General features: G+C 32.4%; 2 protein-coding genes and 1 non-coding gene across 4 annotated transcripts; 2 read left to right on the forward strand and 1 right to left on the reverse strand.

The window, feature by feature from the left end:
* Window positions 1-1,129: 1,129 nt before the first annotated feature.
* On the forward strand, window positions 1,130-1,202 carry TRNAF-GAA (transfer RNA phenylalanine (anticodon GAA)). The gene has a single exon. It is a non-coding gene; the product is annotated as a tRNA-Phe (tRNA).
* A 2,663-nt stretch (window positions 1,203-3,865) lies between these two features.
* LOC108343590 (glucan endo-1,3-beta-glucosidase 1) lies at window positions 3,866-7,037 on the reverse strand. The gene is made up of 3 exons (XM_017581954.2): window positions 5,309-7,037; window positions 4,596-4,623; window positions 3,866-4,472 (listed from the first exon to the last, which is right to left on the reverse strand). Exons 1-3 carry the CDS (start codon window positions 6,657-6,659, stop codon window positions 4,301-4,303), a joined length of 1,551 nt encoding a protein of 516 aa, XP_017437443.1. The 5' UTR covers window positions 6,660-7,037; the 3' UTR covers window positions 3,866-4,300.
* A 4,222-nt stretch (window positions 7,038-11,259) lies between these two features.
* On the forward strand, window positions 11,260-15,710 carry LOC108341245 (uncharacterized). 2 transcript variants are annotated; one of them, XR_001833299.2, is made up of 4 exons: window positions 11,261-14,254; window positions 14,333-14,556; window positions 14,646-14,903; window positions 15,147-15,710. XR_001833299.2 is itself a non-coding variant. In XM_017578939.2 (3 exons), the coding sequence occupies exons 1-3, from the start codon at window positions 13,310-13,312 to the stop codon at window positions 14,797-14,799; spliced, it is 1,323 nt and encodes a 440-aa protein (XP_017434428.1). In that variant the 5' UTR covers window positions 11,260-13,309; the 3' UTR covers window positions 14,800-15,710. The 2 variants fall into 2 exon arrangements, 1 of the variants encoding a protein (XP_017434428.1); XM_017578939.2 differs by having other exon boundaries at window positions 11,260-14,254; window positions 14,646-15,710.
* Window positions 15,711-16,489: the final 779 nt, after the last annotated feature.

The following is a 16,489-nucleotide window of genomic DNA, read 5'->3' on the forward strand; positions in this document are numbered from 1 at the left end:
TTTTGTGTCATGATTATATACAGAGAAAACTGATTATGTAATATTGAACTTATCCTTTCATAAAATAAAAAATACATTAAAATGATAACATAACTGACAAAATAACGTTATCATATGAACATGATAAACAACATAATGCGATAGTTATAGTATGATATATGGTACACCATACAAACTGAAATGATATTATAGCATTTGACGTAAATCATATTAAGTTTATATTGTAATAACTTTATTTCAAAATTTAGTTTCATTTGAACTTAAATAGTATATTTTATTTGTATAAATAGTTTCTTTTTTTACTATAACTTTAAAACTATTATTTTGATTTAACTTTACAAAAGTGATTCCTGAACCTAAAAATAAAGGGTATTACAAGAAGTTCAATGTTAATTAAGTTTTCTTTTCTAAAAAAAAGCTAATTTATAAATCAATAACTCACATATTAAAATATTGATATCCCCATAAAACAAATTATCGATAATAAATGTGACACTAGACTTTCTATTGATGACAGCCCATTAGTGAGAAGTGTTTACAATAATACCCATAAATTATGACTAAAAATTTCTTGTAGTGGTTTTTAGGCAATAATGATAGAAAGAAAGGTGAAGAAGTGACAAAGGAAATATTTGACAAAATGTATCACTTATGGTTCAACAAAAATATGCTAGTAAATAAATTAATAAAAGTTGTAGATTTCACTAATTTTATTCGTTTGTAAAACTATACAAATGAATCAATAGAGTAAAAAATATTAATATAAATGATTATGTATTTGAACACAGTCTATTCCTTTTTTGTTGAGAGCAAATTTACTTTTAAAAAAATTGATATATAATTTAATATATATGTGATAGATTTGAAGTGTTGAAACATGGTTAGCTTGATATGATGTTGGTAAAGTAATATGCTTACCCTTCAACAAAAAGAATAACCTTCATTAATATGCTACAACTGCAAAGAGTTCACGTGACAAGTTCATTATAATATGCTTCTTACACAGAAAGCTGTAGAGATGTTAAACTATAGTGCCAGTTGAAAAACAATGCATTTTTTATTATTTGGAAGATAAAACAAACTGAGTATCTTGTATTTTATAAAAGTAAGGATTAAGAAAAAGTAAAGTGCGGGGATAGCTCAGTTGGGAGAGCGTCAGACTGAAGATCTGAAGGTCACGTGTTCGATCCACGTTCACCGCATTTTTTAAATTTAGTTTTTTAGTTTCCTTTATTTGGGCTTGGGCTTATGAATGATTAATTAAACTAAAGAGTTGCTCGCTCCATGCACCATCTCATATCTAATTTGTCTTTTTATAAAACGAATGTCAATATCTATTTCACCTCCAACAGATGATGACATCCTTTTACATATTTTATATTTTAGTTTATTGTTTTTATTTAAAATAAAATTCAACGGATGTGACCATATTCGTTAACGGATGGGCCACATCCGTTTAATAGACTTTTAAAAGTATTTTATTTATTATTTAAATAATAATATATAAATTAAATTAATAATTATTATTTTATTAAATAAAATAAAATTAATTTATAAATAATTGAGTAATCATTTAAAATAAATTAAATAATATTTATATATTAATTTAAAATATAAAAAATTAAAAAACTAAAAACTAAAAAGAAAAAACTAATTCAACGGATGTCCACATCCGTTTAGTACTTTTATAACAAAATTTTTAATTATTATTTAAATAATAATACATAAATTAAAATTAATAATAATTATTTTATTAAATAAAATAAAATAAATTTATAAATAATTAAGTAATAATTTTAAAATAATTAAATAATATTTATATATTAATTTAAAATACAAAAATTAAAAAACTAAAAACTAAAAAAAAAAATTAACGGATGTCGTCGTTTTAATATATTTATAAAAAATATTTTAATTATTATTTAAATAATAATACATAAATTAAATTAATAATTATTATTTTAGTAAATAAAATAAAATTAATTTATAAATAATTAAGTAATAATTTTTTAAAAATTAAATAATATTTATATATTAATTTAAAATACAATAAATTAAAAAACTAAAAATAAAAAAAAAAACTCAACGGATGTGGTACATCCGTTGAAGAAAAGAGGTGGGGGTATAGGATATTTTAAAATAGGCTTAATACCCTATTTTGTCCCCAGTTTCGTTCGAAAATGTCAAATTAATTCATCCTTTAAAAAGTGCGTCAATTACGTCCTTACTTAATAAAATTTATATCAATAAAATCCCTTCCGTTAATTATTTTTCTTTCTCTTCTACTTTTTCTGTGCAACGTAGCAACTTTTTTTCTCTCTTCTACTATTCTTCTTCTCTCTCTTCTACCAATTTTGTTAATGATTTAATTTTATAACAAAAGTTAGTGATTTAAGCATAATAAATTAAAAAATATGTTTTATAGATAAAATTAAATAATTATCATTTTATCTTAACGATAAATATGATATAAATTTAAATATAAATAATGAATATTATATTAAAATGAAATTGAAATTGTTATTTTAAATTGCAAATTATTATTATTATTATTATAAAAATTGCAAATAAAATAAAATTAATTTATAAATAATTAAGTAATAATTTTTAAAAAATTAAATAATATTTATATATTAATTTAAAATACAATAAATTAAAAAACTAAAAATTAAAAAGAAAAAACTCAATGGATGTGGTACATCCATTGAAGAATTTTTCTTCAACATCTGTTGAAGAAAAGAGGTGGGGTTATAGGATATTTTAAAATATAAAAGATAGTTTTAGAATTTAAAAAAAATATGGTGGTACAGTAAGAAAAGTGAGGTGGTGTAGGGAGTAACCTCGTTAAGCTAGCAGATCAAGCGATTTTGTTGATCCATTTCTTATTTAGCCTAGTTGATTTGACCCACAGAATATACGAATTAGGGTCACTTATTCTCGAGTAGTCCGTGTAACTAACAACTTTTTAAATATTCATTACTTTGTAATTTTATTGTTTAAAAATCGTAAAAGTGGTACAATTTTTTGTGAAAATTTATTTATTAATTAGTTATAGATGGAATAATAAGTTGAAAAACATGAAGTAATGGCCAGCCTTTTTAAATTTTTATGAAGGGTAGGTGTTCAATAATTCACTATTTTTCCTCAGTGAGTATAATAGGGTGAACTAATGCATCAAATCAATTTGAAGATGGACAAACAGGATAAACACACGAAGTAAAGGTTAGTCACACATTAATATAATATTTGAAGCATATAATTTATAGAAATAAAACAAGATTTAAATATACTTTTACTCTTATATAATAAGTTTTTGATTTGACTCTTATAACTTTTCTTTCATCTTGTAAAAATTGAAATCATTATTTTTAATCTTATCAAATGTATGATTTTGGTCTCAATTCTTATAAAATATTTATCTTTATTTTTGTCCTTAAAAATAAATAAAATATCTTACATATCTTAAATTTTTAAGACGTTACTTACTAACATTATTATACTACTAGTAAACGCCATTTTGAAGGATCATTTAACTTTTTACTTAACACACCACAGTCATTTAAACAAAGCACGTAATATAGTAAATAAAAACTAATTTTGAAATATTATAGGAACCAAAATTGAAAATAGTTCACTTTATAGATACCAACTTATGTTAGTCTGTAGATGATCTCACAGTTATAATACCAAAAAAAATAAAATAATACAATTAGATATTGGGTACAATAATAATTTTTAGAGTAAAATTATTGGTTCAATGTGTTTAACTTACTGATTATATGGGTTAAGGGGTCATCAACAGATTATTGGGTCAGCTTGTAGACCAACTAAGGTTTTGAATATGAATTGTTTAACATTTTCTAAGTAAATAAAAAGAAATAAAATATAAGAAATTGAACTGTTGTCCCTCTAACTCCCAATTTTATTGATAACAGATGTTTCATGTGAGATAAACAAAAACCATAAACAACAGGGGAGTAATAAAACGTCTAAACCCTGTTTGTGATAATAGTTTTTGTTTGTGTGTGTCTCTCCTCACATGAGAACATGTCTTGTAAAAATTCACCTAAGAAGATTCACTTCCATTATGTATACTACAAAGATTGATTAACAACTATAATTTCACAATGCATATTTAATTACAACCACACTCCCTTTTTACTTTCTTGAAAGGAGCACCTATCTTAAGGACTAAGTTTTAGAACAGCAGGTCATTCAGAAATCATTTGCTCTAAGAGATGCAGAATAATCCTATAAATCCTACCACCTCAAAAAGACTAATAATTTTTCCTTTTTAGCCTCAAAGAACGAATAACAACAAAAGGGGGAAAACAGCAACCAAGTAATTGTGCAGAATGTTGTAGATTGCACTTATTTCAATGCTTCTAAAGGCTCTTAACCTTAAATTATCCCCTGCATTGCTTGAGTGAGTGATGTTCACTACTTGCTTTGTCCTGTTGCTTAAACTCCTACTGCATCAACAGTACGAGAAAACAAACATTAGATAAAGCAATTACTTACTTTTTGTTTTCAAAAAGTTTAGATCCATAAAACAACGTGAAAAACTGGGCAGATTAGCAGACAATGCTTCGTACCTTCCAGGAAATATACAGCTGCCGCGACCTGCAAAGAAAAACGTGTTTATATTTAAGTAGGTATAGAGAAAATATGATTGCATTGCGTGTATACTCAATATAACTGGGTTGGCAGTAAACTGTGCAAATTGAACACTGAATAGCAAGAAAGTGACTGTTATATGGACAAATCTCAGCAACTGTCGGGGTAAACAGCCAAACAGAGGACCTGCTATCACCAATTCTGTTTTGACGAAAGAGAATTAGAACTCTTTTTCCAATCAATTTTAACCAACTGTGTTCCAATCCTAAAAGCAGAGTCTAGTCAAAGTGCCTTTGCATTATCATACCAGAAATCATTGCCTCGCCACAGTTCTAGTTTACCCATTTCCCAATCGAAAGTAGAAATCATTATTATTCACAACTCTGTTCTTTATCTTAGACCATAGATTCTCCCTCAACACCATAAAACAAGCTTATGAGGTAAAACATGAAGCAGTATAACCACATGCTAACAAATGAAAACGGAAACGCCCTTCACTCTGAAAGAGTCTAGTGAAATATAACCGCATATACATTAAAACCCCAGGAAGATTTATAAGCAAGCACAAGGAGGAAGCAACCAACATAATACAAAGACTAAATGTCTACCAAAAATGAATTGAATGATTAGAAACCAATACAAAAAGTCTAAATCAACCAAAAAAGACGAGAGATTTAATTTAAAAACTTACTGGGGTCAGTGGTTGTGATCATGGCTACCCCTTTGAAGTCACAAGATCCAGGAGACTTCCCCTGACTCTGGTAATAGCTATCAAAAGCATAAGAAGCATGATTCTTAACATTATTCGGCTGAAAACAACTCTCCCCAGGCTGGATCTCAGAGCAATTCGCTCTCCCTGGTCCACACGCCCAATCCAACGCAGCCTGCAAAACCTTCAAATCAACACCATCCCCAGCAACACAGTATGTCTGATTAGCATTATCACTGGCCAGAAAAGCCCCAACCCCAGACACACGAAGCAAATAAGCCGGCGTAGCATTCCCATAAAACAAACCCCAATAAGCTTCAGACAGAGGCGGGGACCTCAAATCTTCGTTAAAAAGCTCATATATATAAACACTAGAAGTGATTTCGGGATGCAAAGGGGTGCCACTCCGATCCAAAACATGCTTAATAAGATTCGAATTGAATGTGACAGCGTTGGAAAGTGTGGCATAGGGTTCTTTGGAGTCCCCTTTGGAAGGCCAGCCGGTTTCCGTGACAAGAACGACGATGTCAGAGACATTGAGGTTCTTCATGGAGAAGTACGCAGCGTCGATCATGGCGTCGAGGAGGTTGGTGTAGTGAAGAAGAGTGTTGGGATCAACCATTTGTTTGGAAGCGGGGAGGGTCTTGAAAAGCGTGTTATCGAGAGGGACGAGGTTTTTGTTCTGCATGAAGACATAGTAGGGGTAGAGGTTGAGCATTAAGGGGGAATTGGTTTGAGAGAGGAAATGGAGGAGAGGGAGGACGAAGGACTCGAGGGTTTGGTTGAAGAAGGCCTGAGAGGGCGGGAAAGGGTTGAGGATGATGGAGGCGGAGTGAGGAGTGGAAACCACCACGTCCTTGTGGAGGTTGGACTCCACGAGGGCGGCGTGGAGGGAGAGGAGTGCGGGGAGGAGGAGCGGCGCGGCGGAGGGGAGTGTGGTGAGGACCTCATCGCCGACTGAGACGGCGGAGATTCGGGTGGCGGGGCGGAATGCGGCGACGTTTTTGCGGATCCAGGAGGAGGCAGTGGCGTTGGAGGAACCGATTGCGAGGAGCTGGTTGTTGGGGACGCTGATGGTGACGTGGATGTCGGTGCCCGACAGGGCGCGAAGGATGTCGGGGTTGGCGTCGTAGAGACGGATATGAGTGATCTTTTGGTGTTTGAGGAAGTTCACGAGGTCTGGTGCGGGTAAGAGGTTGGAGACGTCTGTGCCGATGTTCACGCCCACGAATGGCGCGTTGGCTTGGTCGGAAATAGCCGCATGATGTTGGGTAAACGCTAGGATTAGTAACAGTGAGAATGAAAAGATGAGATGATCAGTTGAGTTTATCATTGGAATCTTCAATTTTCCAATTCAGTTTGTCTTGCTCCTCAGCTTCGCTTTCTGGCATTGTCTTTTGAGGGGGGTTCTCTGTTTCACCATTGGTGAGTGGGAAAGTAGCCAAGAAACTGTGCTGTGTTTAGATTTGGGAGTTTAAGTTAGTGTGTGCGCGTTATTCTTGACTTTGGGTGTAGTTTTATGAAGAAGCTTTGTCGGTTCAAATCCAACGGATTTTCATATCCTTCCATCAATCTTAGCATCATCAGAAGTTCTTACATGCGGTACATTACATATGTCTAGTCTAATTGTCTTTCTCGTTATAATTAAATTAACTATAAAAATTGCACTAAGAAGGGTGAAGTGATAAATAAAGAAAGTGATGGCTTCATTGTGTGTAGTATTAACAATGACTTTACTTTCTTTTACCCAATTACGTTCGTGGCACACTAATAGATGATTCTTAAATTTGAACACTACAACAGCCTGGCTTCTGCAGAGACACGTTCCTTCTTCACTGCTGCATCCAAAAGCTTCTCTTCTTCTCTTGCTTTCAGCATCTCCCACGTTCTCTTATTAGATACAAACTTCATAAACAGATCTATATAATACTAGTATATTGTTATTCTACCATAAAAAATACTTACCTAATTAAACCACTTATTCAGACAGTTTCTCCCAAAGAAATCGAACTTTATGACCCAAAAGCATTTGATCATTTATCTTGAACACCTGTAAAGGTGTGTGCCATCCAAAAGCTTCTATAATATAAATGTTTATTTTTTACTTTGTCATTTAGGATATACATTTAAAACGAAAGAAAATTCAGTACTTACAACATTGACATCATATCAGTTGTATTGAGATGTTTCTTCATTCTATATAAAAGGAAGACATACTAGAATACCACAAACTTACTATCAGACTATATTTTCATAAGAACTTATTTTCTAAACGTCATTTTTACTGTTTCACCACTGTTAAATATTTGAATACTTAATAATCTATTGCTACCTGATCCCATAAAGGGAACTTTCGGTTACCAACTTTACCACCGTATATTTGCTCACTTGGAAGCTTTTATTTTTCAATGACAATCGCCATGATTAGCTAAAGAATAACCATGATTATGTTTGCTTAAATAGACAACTTAAGAACAATGAAAAAGAAAAAGTGGAGGATATTGAGATGTCTGAATTTCTGCCCACTAAAATACTCTCTTTTTGGGGGGATTGATAGTGCGTGTGGACGATGTTGGACAGCCACAGGTAGGTAGAGTTGTTCAAATGAAAACTGCAAGTCTTCTTAACCAATGATAAAGTTGAGAAAAAAATAAGACTTTACTAGAAAAAGAATAAAAGGCCAGCCAGACCTTAAATAGACATAAATAATGATTGCATTTCAATTGAGTAAAATTTGCTTCAATTTTCTGTTTGGACATCAAGAAGCTAGTCAATGGAGAAATAAAACATGCTTCAAAAAATAATCAATAAGGATTCAATGATTTACCAATCAGAAATGAGAAATGAGAATCCGAAGAAATAAAGGGGTAAAGAACACTTTTGATTTTAATCTATATAAGATATTTTACACTATATCATGCAATACTATAAATAAAAATAGTAAAATCAATAAATTTATTTTCATCTTTATATAATTTCGACTTTTTTTATTTTTATCAAATATAAAATTTAAACTCACTCTTTAATTTTTGAAAACTTAAGAAATCACAAACACAAATAAATTTGTTACAGTGTATGTACTATTATAAATATTTGAAAGCAATAGCTTTCGTAACAGAATTAATTTGGTCCCACTAACATAAATGCCAAATAGTACTCTTGGATGATTTAATAATTACATAATTTATTGTTTCTGGTAATGGGCAAGAATTTCCCATATTGCTTCATTATGTCCATGTTATACTAAAAAGGTGGACCACATCCGTCGATTGGTCTCTCGTTTTTGGTGCGATCTATTTAAGAGTCATTCTTCCTGCATCTCACCATCATCGTCCTGCACCTCTAAAAAAAAATTTAATTCCAAAGTGTGCCCTTGTCACAGTCAACGAGGAGAGAGAAAATTTAAAAAGTTTAGTTAAATTTGAACTCCCCTTCTTCCCTGCCGCATCTCACACAGTGAAACCCTAACCTACACCCCCTCCTTCCTTCCTCTTTTTCTCTCTGTGTTGTCTCTGCCATCCCAAACTGCCCGCGTTCCTCCGTTTTCCTCACAGATCTGAGCTGGCGTCCAGGTTAGTAGCTTGCATCTACTATATTTGTTTGCTGTAATATGTAGTTGGTTCGGTTGCTGGGTCGTGTTCGGAGCTCGTTGGAGGTGTACGGATCAGAACCGCATTTCGATATGCGGCAAGGATAAATGCATTTCGAACTGCGGTAAGCACGAACCGCAATTCGATCTGCAGCACACATACACAGCGCCGCGTTTCGATGTGCGGCAAAGAAGAACTGCGTTTTGCGTTTTTTAAATGTCGTTTTGAACCTTCGTTTTGAAACTTAGTTTTTTTAATTAAATATCTCTATATGTATGTGATCTGATATGTATGTGATCTAATATCCAGTTTAGAGAATAATAGGCTTTTGACACTAGTTTGTTTATTTGAATTGAATGTGTGGTTGAAATCTTTTTGTTATGATTTTTTTTCAATTTTTATTGACACTATATCTACTGTAAAATGGTTTTTTTATATGAGTAGATACTAATGTAAAATTGTTTTTTTATACTAGTAGATACTAATGTAAAATTGTTTATTGACACTATATAGCCACTAGATACTAATGTGAACCAGTAGATACTAATAATAATAATGTATTTAATTTTATTTAACTTTTTTAATTTTTTTTAAATTGAAATAATAATTAAATTTTTTATTGAAATAAATAATAATTTTTATTTTGAATTTATTTGTAATAATTTAATTATTATATATGTAATTTTTTTAAATTTTTATATTATTTTTTATTTGTTTGAATATTTTTGATTACATTATTAATTATTTTTTTGTATATAATATGTTAATAATACAATTGTAGTAATATAACTATAAATATAACTATAACTATAAATAATTAATAATGTAGTAATATAACTATAAATAAAAAAAATGCATAAATTAAACAAAATAAAATAAGCATGCAAACAAAAAAAACACATAACCGCACTTCAAAGTGCGGCCCTCAAAATAGAAAACGCACTTCGAAGTGCGGCTGGGTCTTTCCGCACCTCGAAGTGCGGTTGCGTACCTGTGTTCTTCGTCGGACCTCACAGTGTCTTCTTCCTCTTCCTCCTGCAGTCACAGTATATCTCCAAATCTTCCAACAACACTATCACCACCCTGATCGAGAATTTTAACCACAACTCAATCCAATTCAATACACAATACAGTAAACTAGTGAAGTGCTACAGTGCAAAACAAAGAACAGGGCACCTCAGGGTTTATAACCAACAAATATTTTTGTGGTTGGGAGTTAGGAAAATAGTTGGGGTTAAAAAAATTAAATTCATTAATTACCGTTTTGACTTTTTATTAAATGAAGGACAAACAGGTAAATTTGGGGGTGCAGGATGAACTGAGTGAGGTGCAGGAAGAATCACTCTCTATTTAACTTACAAAATTAGTGGATATATTAGGAGTACAGATTTTTTATTTGTTTTTTTTTATGTTATATTATATTAGTACTTTAGAAATCTTTTTAATATATTTTAAAATATCAAAATTAATAGCCATGGCATTTTGAATGCAGGGTAACAGCGCTCAAAAATTTAAGAATTCAAATTCAACATACATTATTATTTTTATTAAAATTAAAATGAAAATAATTTAAAAATTTTAATTTTTATACTATATACTTTTAGTGATACAAATACATAGCAGTATTATGACTTGAACTATTAACATTTGCAAATTAAATTTTTATTACTAATTATAATATGGAAATTTATAATGTAAATGTAATGATAATTTTAATTTATCTAATTAAAAATATTAATTAATTAAAAACAATTAAATATATTTTTACTATTTATTTATACATGTATAAAAAAATTTAAGAATAATTTTTAAAATAAAATAAAATAAATAAATAAAATAAAAAAACCAATCAGTTAGTGAAAAAAAATCCAAAAGAGACCCTGCGAGCCTACTTTAGATAGAGAATCCATATGAAATTTTATTGAAGCATAATTTCTTTATACACCTTAAAAGCCTCACTGTGCACCCATTTTTCTAAAATTTCGAAAAGTGTATTCTAAAAATGTAAATTGGAGATTCATAAGGTCAATGTCTATAATAAGTCAACTCATTTTCAACCTAAAAAACATATTCCATTAAGTTGACCGGAATTTGTCATTAGATTGAAACTAATAATTCAACCTCATCAACTATAGATTAGGTTAAACTGATTTGAATTGAGATAAAAAAAATATTAGAATCAAGTATAAAAAAATGTGTTGCTAGTTTTCTCTTCTCAGTTCATGTTATATTTCTTTTAAATTATTTAAATGAAATAAAAATAAAAGAAAATGAAAATTAGAATAAAAAACTCGAATTTAGAGTTAATGTAAACTAAATTGAATTAAAAAAATTATAAATCTAAAATGAATCAAAGTAGAATGAGTTGATTGATTTGGGCAATTTTTATTCTCTATTTATAAACTTGTAATATGCGTTTTACGAAAATAAGTTTAAGATGGAAATATAGTGAGCGGTCTTTGTTATAAAGAACATTTGTACAACTTTTATGTTCAATTTGTAAACGTATATGTATATTGAAATATAGTTAGTATTTTGGTTACAGTGAGCACAATTTTTATGTATATTTGTTAATTTTAAAAGGTTTAAACCCTCATTTGGTCCTTATAGTTGTGTGTCAATCTCAAGTGGGTCATCATGTTTTTTTCGGTCTCAATCGAGTCCTTAAACTTGTTAAAATGAACCAATTAAGCCCTCTCCATTAATTTATCAGTAACGTCGTTTGCCTTTGCTTACGTGGTGCATAGATAATGAACTCAGTTTAAAAATTTAAATAGGTGGATAATAGTTATATGAAAAAAATATATACGTGGCAGAGAATAAGGAAAGTAGTGATTTTGAGTGGGTTTATTTTTAAGTTAAACAGAAAAACTGAAATGGGAATCAGAGATTTCATGAGTTAGGGATTTTGCTGTGGTGAGTGAGTGTGAGAATTAGGGCTTGGTCGACTTTGCGAAGACGAAGACAATCACGTGGTGGTGGAGAAACGGAATTGAAAGTGGATGCCAGTTAAGGTTAGTATCCTATGTTTTCCGCTTTTTGCCTTTACGAATATGTAGTTATGTTGCTTTGTTTATGCTTTGTTGTGGTCCCGAATTTGTTTCGTTGTGGTCTCGATAGTGGTATGTTTGTGCGTTTAGGTTATATTTGATTTGGTACTGTTATTGTGTGATGGGTCCCGAGATTGGTATGGGTTATGGGTCCTGAGATTAGTATGTCACTGTTTGTTGAAATGTGTAGAGTGTTGTGGTCCCAAAAGTGTCTTTATGAATTGTTTAGTAGTTGTGGTGACCTTTTTTGTCTGAGTGTTTTCTCAGTGGGGATGTTAGTTTGTTCCCATGTCTGACTGTTTGCTTAGTTAGTAAATAATGACAAATAATAATATTCTCCCCCAATGTACAGGGGTTAAAAGCTTGTGGTTGAATTATAATATTGCATGGCTGAACATATTAAAGTTATGGTCCATCATTGTGGCCATTTTGTTAGTGATGAGAATGGAAATTTAAAATTTGATGGCGAGATAGCAGAATGGTCTTGTGATCCAGACCTGTGGTGCTATTTTGGAATATTAGCTTCAGTGAAAGACTTAGGTTATATAGACATAAAAGAACTTTGGTACAGTTTAGGAGGTTAGTCAGTGGTGCCAGATATGTTAGAATTATTGACTGATGATAGGGGTGCTATGCATATGCTGAATATAGCAAGGTTAAATGATGAAGTTCATTTGTACGTGGTTCATAATACCATGGAACCACAGATAATAGAAATGATTGATTGGGTTGATGGTGATGAGGTTGATGGTGATGTTAATGATGAAGTTCATGTTGCAAGAGAGGTGGAGGGTCAGCCTGATGAAGTTGATGTTGCAAGAGAAGTGCAGGGAGAACCTGAGGGTGAGGTTCATGGTGATGTTGAGGGTCACTGTGAGGATGAGGTTGAGGGTGAGGGTGAGGCTGATGTTCAGCCTGAAGTTGGAACAGAGATGGAGGAGGGTCACTGTGAGACTGAGGTTGAGGCTCAAGTTGGAACATAATTGGAGGAGGGTCAAGTACATGATGTAGATGAGGTTGAGGTACATGATGTAAATGATTTTGAGCTGGAAGATGTAGAAGAGGATGAGATTGAGGATGATCATGTGGCTGAGGATGAGGGTGAGGATGAGGGTGAGGATGAGGCTGGACATGATGGTGAGCATGAAGAGGCTGTTGATGATGGTAAGGATGAGTCTGTGAGTGAACATGGTCAAGATGAAGATGTAGATGAGTCTGGGAGTGAAGAAAGTCTAGTTGATGTCAACATTGAGTGTGACATTGGTAGTTAGAAACAAAATGTGAGGGAAGAACAACCTGGCAGTCTAGTAGGTGAGGCATCAAGGACAACTGATAATGATTTCATGCATGATGTTTATGGCTTGTCTAACACTAAGTGGGTGTCAGATGAGTTGGATAGTGGTCCAGACAGTGAGGACGATGATGATTCCATTCGGAGAACCTTGTTTCCCACCTTTAGCATGCCTAAAAGTTTGACGGATTATAAATGGGAAGTGGGAACCTATTTCACTGAGAAAAAGGAATTTACAGAGGCCATTAGGACTTATGCACTGAGTAATGGAAGAAATTTGAAATTCATGAAAAATGACAAAAAGAGGGTTGCTGTAAAATGTTTGGGGGGCCAGGGTAAATGCAAATGGTATGCTTATTGTGCCTACAGGTCTGCTGCCAAGTCATGGCAGCTAAGAAAAGTTATTAATGATCATAGCTGTAGTACAATTTGTAATGTGAAGTTGATGACTTCTAAGTGGTTGAGTCAAAGGATGGAAAAATTTGTAAGAGAAAACCCTAATATGAAAGTGATGGACATTAGGGACAAGGTAAGTAGGAAATGGAATGTAGGAATCTCTAGAAATATGACTTTTAGGGCAAGAGCCATGGCAAAAGATAATGTTGAGGGGTCATTCAAGGAACAATATAGAAGAATCTATTATTATGGTCACGAACTTCTGAGAGCAAATCTAGGTTCAACAGTGAAAATAAAGGTTGAAAATAGTAATGAGGAGTGTATATTCCATAGAATTTATGTATGCTTGAAAGCATGCAAAGATAGCTTCATTAGTTGTAGACCCATCATTGGATTAGATGGATGCTTTTTGAAAGGCAAGTATGGAGGGGAGTTACTAACAGCAGTTGGAAGAGATGGAAATGAACAAATTCTTCCCATTGCATATGTTGTTGAGGTAGAAAACAAAGACTTATGGACTTGGTTCTTGGAGCTTCTCATTGCAGACCTTGGTGGGGAAGCTGTTTGTGGAACATGTACATTTATTTCAGACCAACAAAAGGTCAGTCACTCATAACAAATGTGCTTTTACAACCTACATCACAAATAAGTCAGCTGACATGAGTATTTGAAATTGTAGGGACTTTTGCCAGCAATTCAAGATCTTCTACCTAGGGTAGACCAAAGATTTTGTGTTAGACATTTGTATTCCAACTTCAGAAAGAAATTTCTTGGAGAAGACCTTAAACGTCTGATGTGGAGGGCAGCAACAACCACATATCCACAACTATGGGAGGCTGAAATGAGGAAAATTAAAGAGATAAATGTTGACGCATTTAAATACTTGATTGCAATTCCACCTAGGTATGTAATCACTTTTCTCCAAACCTTATTGTGTTTTTACTGTTATATTTGCTTTGACATTTATATTTATTAACATTTTAATCTCCCAGGTTTTGGTCAAGATCTAGATTCAGTCCTAGATCACAATCTGACACTCTTATCAACAACATATGTGAGGGGTTCAACAATGTGCTAGTTAGTAGTAGGTGTAAGCCACTTATCAGTATGTTAGAAGACATTAGGGTTTACATCATGAAGAAATGAGCTACGAACAGGACAAAAATGGGTTTGTATCAAGGTTCTGTATGCCCTAAGGTTCTCAACAAATTTGAAAAGCAGTCATGGTTAACCAGATATTGGTTACCAAGGTAAGTTCACACCCACATTTAATTTTTGATCACCATTAACATGTTGGTAACTGTGTTCTCATTTTTTTGCTCATCACAAATGGTCATCACATTAATTATTTGAAGTCTTGCACATTTCACAATTTGGGGAGCAATTTGTTGTCAATATTGAAAACAAGGAGTGCAGTTGTAGAAAGTGGTTAATAACTGGAATTCCTTGCACTCACGCAATAACTGCAATGAAATTCTTGAATTTAAATGCAGAAGACTACATTGGCCATTGGTTTAGGAAACCTACAACACCATCATTTATCCTATTAACGGTCAACGTGTCTGGGACATAACTTCATATCCAGATGTATTACCCCCAAAGAAGAGGACAATGCCAGGAAGACCCAAGAAAAAACGAAGACTAGAGCCTTGGGAGTTGAAGAAGAATGACACTGAATCAAGAAAGGGTGAGAGCAAAAAAACATGTGATGTCTGCAAACAACTTGGACACAACAAAAAATCATGTCCACAACGACCTACAACACAATTTGTGCCTCCACCAGATGTGTCTGCTGACCAACCTACTCAACAAACACAACTCACAATCCCTCCACCAAGAGATGTGCCTATTTCTCACGAGTCAGCTGAATGTCCTTCTTCATGTCCTTCTTCATGTCCTTCTCCAAACCTTATTTAATATGTACTGATGAAGGACTAATGTATTATCAACTTTTTTTGGTGTAATGTGTATTGCTCAAGACATATTTAGTGATGAAGACAATGTAGTATAACTTTTGTTTTGGTCTATGTGTACTTCATGAAGACATATTTGGTGTAATTTCTATTGATGAAGTAATATCAGCTTTATTTTCTTATGTTATTGACTGAGTAAGATTGATGAAGTAATGATATCAGGTTTCTTTTGTTATGTTAATATCAGGTTTGTTTTGTTATCTCATGCACTGAGTAAGACAAAGTTGATATCAAGTGTTTTTCTTAAATGATAATGAAATCCACTTTTTATTCATGTCGTCAGCAAATGTTTTTGATGTTTAACAAAGTTTCTTTCTGATGTTACCTTTGCACTTCCTTTAAGAACAACAACCCATATGAAATTTCATTAATCAAATAAGACAATATTAAGAAGTCAACTTTATATTTAAAACAGACAGACAACAACATTCCATTCCAAACATCCTTCCAAAGATCACATTACATTCATATAAACCTACTTTCATCGTACTTTCATCAACATTAATATCACAATTACATTACAAACACATGTAACAAACACCATCCCCATTAAAACCTTCATCCTTTTCTCCAAAATAACTACAATTTTCTCCAAACACCCAATTCTCAACTTTTTCAACATCTATTTCTTCCATCTTCATCACACTTTGTTCGATCTTCTTGAAACTTCTACCCACTTCTTCATTCCTTGCACTTGCACTTGCACTACTGTCTTCTAAATTCACCACATTTCGAGAATCAATTACTTCTTCAGTGCACCACTCAAAAAAGTTGCATCTAACGAAATCTTCACTCCCAACCTGTGAAACAACAAAACACACTCCCTCGTCAACGAAATCAAAACTCTCACCCTGTGGAAAATC

The sequence above is a fragment of the Vigna angularis genome, chromosome 6 (genome assembly GCF_016808095.1).
Source record: "Vigna angularis cultivar LongXiaoDou No.4 chromosome 6, ASM1680809v1, whole genome shotgun sequence".
Lineage (NCBI taxonomy): Eukaryota > Viridiplantae > Streptophyta > Magnoliopsida > Fabales > Fabaceae > Vigna > Vigna angularis.

Bases quoted from the DNA above. Each gene is read 5' to 3' on its own strand.
- LOC108343590 (XM_017581954.2), bottom strand. From the start codon at position 6,659: ATGATAAACTCAACTGATCATCTCATCTTTTCATTCTCACTGTTACTA. The intron at 4,624-5,308 runs GTAAGTTTTTAA...TTTTCTTTGCAG, and splicing joins GATCACAACCACTGACCCCA to GTCGCGGCAGCTGTATATTT. The intron at 4,473-4,595 runs GTACGAAGCATT...CTGTTGATGCAG, and splicing joins AGCTGTATATTTCCTGGAAG to TAGGAGTTTAAGCAACAGGA.
- LOC108341245 (XM_017578939.2), top strand. From the start codon at position 13,310: ATGCATGATGTTTATGGCTTGTCTAACACTAAGTGGGTGTCAGATGAG. The intron at 14,255-14,332 runs GTCAGTCACTCA...TTGAAATTGTAG, and splicing joins TTATTTCAGACCAACAAAAG to GGACTTTTGCCAGCAATTCA. The intron at 14,557-14,645 runs GTATGTAATCAC...TTAATCTCCCAG, and splicing joins TTGATTGCAATTCCACCTAG to GTTTTGGTCAAGATCTAGAT.